The sequence below is a fragment of the Trichechus manatus genome, unplaced genomic scaffold (assembly GCF_000243295.1).
Source record: "Trichechus manatus latirostris isolate Lorelei unplaced genomic scaffold, TriManLat1.0 scaffold00257, whole genome shotgun sequence".
Classification (NCBI taxonomy): domain Eukaryota; kingdom Metazoa; phylum Chordata; class Mammalia; order Sirenia; family Trichechidae; genus Trichechus; species Trichechus manatus.
Window position 1 is genome coordinate 1,472,676 of NW_004444193.1, and position 3,718 is coordinate 1,476,393.

The following is a 3,718-nucleotide window of genomic DNA, read 5'->3' on the forward strand; positions in this document are numbered from 1 at the left end:
CCCCAACACACACACACACACACACACACACACAGAGTCACATACTAAGCTGACAATAGGAAAATGTTCAATTCTTTCTCGAGTCAGAAAACTTACCTGAAATAAAGGGGTCGCTTGTTGACCACGGAATCTTTGGGAATCATTGAGATCCTTCCCTCTCCATTCCTACCTAATCCTGGAGAATGCCATGTCCTGGGGGTTGGGAGGCGGTCACTGACGGCCTAGGCGTGGGCTTCAGACGGGAAGTTGTGTGCCCCCGCCGGAAAGGAGTCCCCCGAGGCAAGAAAAAGTTTCGTTTACAACGAAGCGAGAGACAGAGGGGGCTGATCTCCCCGGCAGGAGCTAGGGTGCGCGTGCCATCCTCCGCCTCCCAGCCTTCTGGCCGCGGGGGCTGGGTTTAGACTCAAAGCCCAGCAGGCCACCCCGCAGGGAACTGCAGATGGTTCCCACACCAGCTTTCGTCTGAGGCGAGAGTCTAGGCTCGACTCGTTAGCATAACTCGTTGTCGAAGGACTTCGCCTCCTCCCTCCCCCAGGGTCAGATTCTAGTCTTTGGAGTGAAGGATTCAGCCAAGTCTCGAAGTGAGTAAAGAAGGGCGGAGAGGGAAAGAGGGACCAAATAACGTTACTTTTATCTCAAAAATGCATAAAAGAGGCAAAAGATCATCATCAACAACAACGAAAACTCAAAAGCAAGATGACGCCTTTAAAAGACCAAGTACCTTGGAAACAAAGGTTACCGAAGCGGAGTAAGCCCTCTCGGCCTTGAGTGCTGGCACTCACAGCCGACCTCCATCCATCGGTGCTTGGGCTAAAGCTTATTCCTGACCATTTATTGCATTTACTTCTGCTTCCTGCGCATTAACTTTGAACTTAATCATCTCATTCAAATTGCTGTAATGACTGTCTCGCCATAGTATGTTACTTTAACACCCTGAAATCTCAAAATTGTGCGAGGGGCTTCCTTCTCGCCCACAGAGCTTATTCTTGTCCAAGTCTTAACCAGCCGGAGATGGCAGAGGTAGAGGAGTAAGGGAGGCCACCGTCCAACTTCTGAACCCTAGCTATCCGATCGCCAAAGCCCAGAAGCCGGGACCTCTCCGTCTCCCGCAACAGCCCCGGCGTTGAGAGCAGGCAACAGAGTTTCAGCGATGGTTTTCAAAACCTTACGTTTCCCGGGGTTACCCAGATACTTCTGTATCTAAAATCTCCGCCTGAATTTTGGCGAATCTACCCTCCCCTGCCCGTGTAAGCCCAAAATAAAAAAACAATAACCAAAGGAGAGAAAAGTTAAAAAAAAAAAGAAAAAGCTCCCAGATCTGAACACACGCGAGAGTAATATTCCCAATAAACTGATTCTCTTCCTCGCGAATTGGGTAAACCCATGAATGACAGAGATCGCAGTCTGGATTTAGAAATGAAAAGTGAAAAACAACAGAGAAGGAAAGCGGGGAGTAGGGGAGCAAAGATGGAAGAGGACGCTCCTTCGGCCTACAAGGGGATTAAGGACATCTATGGATTTAAGGAGGAACAAATTAATTTACACAATTCTAGGGAGAGCCCAGATGGCCCTTAATTAATCCCATCAAAAGAAGGAGCCAGGCCCGGGCTGCGCCGGCTGCCTGCTCCATTAGCTCCATTTTACAATGGACCAAACTCGGTTCGAGGTGAGACGCCGCGAGCTGGGGGTGGGGGGTGCGGGGGTGAGAGTGACGTGAGCGGGAGAGGAGGAGGGAGGGGAAGAATATGAACTGCTTTTCCATAAAAGGACGGGGTTTTCATTATTCTTCTCTTTAAAAAGTAATACCCTCCTCGCCTCTGCTCCCCTTCCCAGTTTCCATTTTATTTAACACAATTAATTGAGGCGTCCACTCGCCTCGCTTGGGAACCGCCTCCCTAGGGAACCGCTCTGCTCGCCAGGCCCCGCCCCTCCTGGCCTCGCCCCCAGGGGAAAAAGAGGAGGGAGGGGGCGGAGACTAGGCGGGCGCGGCCCAGCGGCCCGCCGTCTCAGCCAATCAGGGGGTGCGGCAATCCCGAGTGGGCGTGTCCCAGAGGCGACGCGAGGCCCGAGGCTGAGCTCTATTGGAGGCAGCGGTTACACCCCGGCTCAGAGCCCTTCTCCTCCGCCCCGCCCCTCCTGGCCTCCTCGGAGTGACGTCCCTCGAAGTTCTCATTTTGGCCCCCTCTTCCCCCTCCCTTTCGTCCCCCAGCTAAAGAGGGGTAGGGAGTGATGCAAATGTTTTATTACCTTTGAGAGCTTCATCCGAACTGTCAGGCCCGGAGGGACAGAGGAGAGGAGAGAGAGGGAGTGGAAGAGCCGCGGAGAGGGTCAGCTTGGTCGGAGGACAGGACTTGAAAGAGCGAAGCCTGGAAAGCCGCGAAGAAAATGCGACAGCCCAGAGGCAAAGGCAGAGAGTGAGAGGCAGAGAGGGCGCTGGGGGGTGGGGCGGGGGTCGCCAGGCCCTTGGGCAGAAGTGGACCGACAAGCGGAGCCGGAATCCAACCCATCAGACTTTTCACTTAGCCTTTGTTGTTCTGTTTGTTCCCTCCTTTTTCTTTTCAATATTGCAACTCCAGTGCCCCGCGTCCAGGAGTGGAAGGCAGGGCTGCGTGCCGAACCCGGGAGCCGCGGGGACTGGTGGCATTGCCCATTTCTGGCGCCGCAGCTCCGGGCAGCGCCGGCCGAAGAGCCCGCCAGAGGCGAGAGCCGCCCGCGGGCTGGATGGTCTGTCTCCAGGCGCGCAGCGAGCGCCGAGTGCGGGGCAGCTTCGCGGCCGAAGGAGCAGGGCCCTCCGAGTAGATCAGAGGAGGGGGACGGGCGGACCCCGGCATCCTTTGAACCGCCCCGAAGAAAGCGAGTCAGCCCGCATCCCCAACATCAAAGTGGAGAGTCAGTGATTCCTAACTTTGTTACAAACTCAGGGGCCGGGCTGGGTTTTGTTTTGCTTATTTCCCGGGGGTAGAAGATGAGAAGTAGCACACTGTGAGCGTCGAGGAAAAGTCAGGAAGAGAGAAGACGTAGGGATTGAAACAGGACTTTCGGAGCGAAAAGACAGCCAAACCCACCCACTCGTCTTGGCGAGCCACCGCCTCCCGCGGGTCGTGTTTGGACATTTCTGCTGCGCGGCTCCCAGTGCAACTCCCGGCGGCTGAGGCGGCGTTCTCGGCCCAGCTGGCAGGTCGCCTCCCGGTGCTCCGAGTGACTTCTTGCTCGCGCCCTCGGCGCTTCCTGCTCCCCGGAGCCCCGCAGGAAGCAGTGCCCGGCGCCCTCGCTGAGCGGCTGCGGGCCCCGGCCGGGCCGTGGGATGTTAGCGGTGGGGGCGATGGAGGGCACCCGGCAGAGCGCGTTCCTGCTCAGCAGCCCGCCCCTGGCCGCTCTGCACAGCATGGCCGAGATGAAGACCCCGTTGTACCCTGCCGCCTACCCACAGCTGCCCTCTGGGCCCCCCTCCTCCTCTTCCTCGTCCTCTTCGTCCTCCTCCTCGTCGCCCTCCCCGCCCTTGGGCGCCCACAACCCTGGCGGCCTGAAGCCCCCGGCCGCGGGGGGGCTCTCATCCCTGGGCAGTCCCCCGCAGCAGCTCTCGGCCGCCACCCCGCACGGCATCAACGACATCCTGAGCCGGCCCTCCATGCCGGTGGCTTCAGGGGCCGCCCTGCCCTCTGCCTCGCCCTCCGGCTCCTCCTCCTCTTCCTCGTCCGCCTCTGCCTCCTCTGCTTCG

General features: G+C 57.9%; 1 protein-coding gene across 1 annotated transcript in view; it reads left to right on the forward strand.

The window, feature by feature from the left end:
- The first annotated feature begins 3,304 nt into the window (after window positions 1-3,304).
- The window catches only part of NKX6-1 (NK6 homeobox 1), a 5,007-nt gene continuing 4,593 nt past the window's right edge, over window positions 3,305-3,718 (forward strand). The window contains exon 1 of the mRNA XM_023724710.1: window positions 3,305-3,718. This exon is cut by the window's right edge and continues 295 nt beyond it. Coding sequence (XP_023580478.1) covers window positions 3,305-3,718 — 414 coding nt within the window.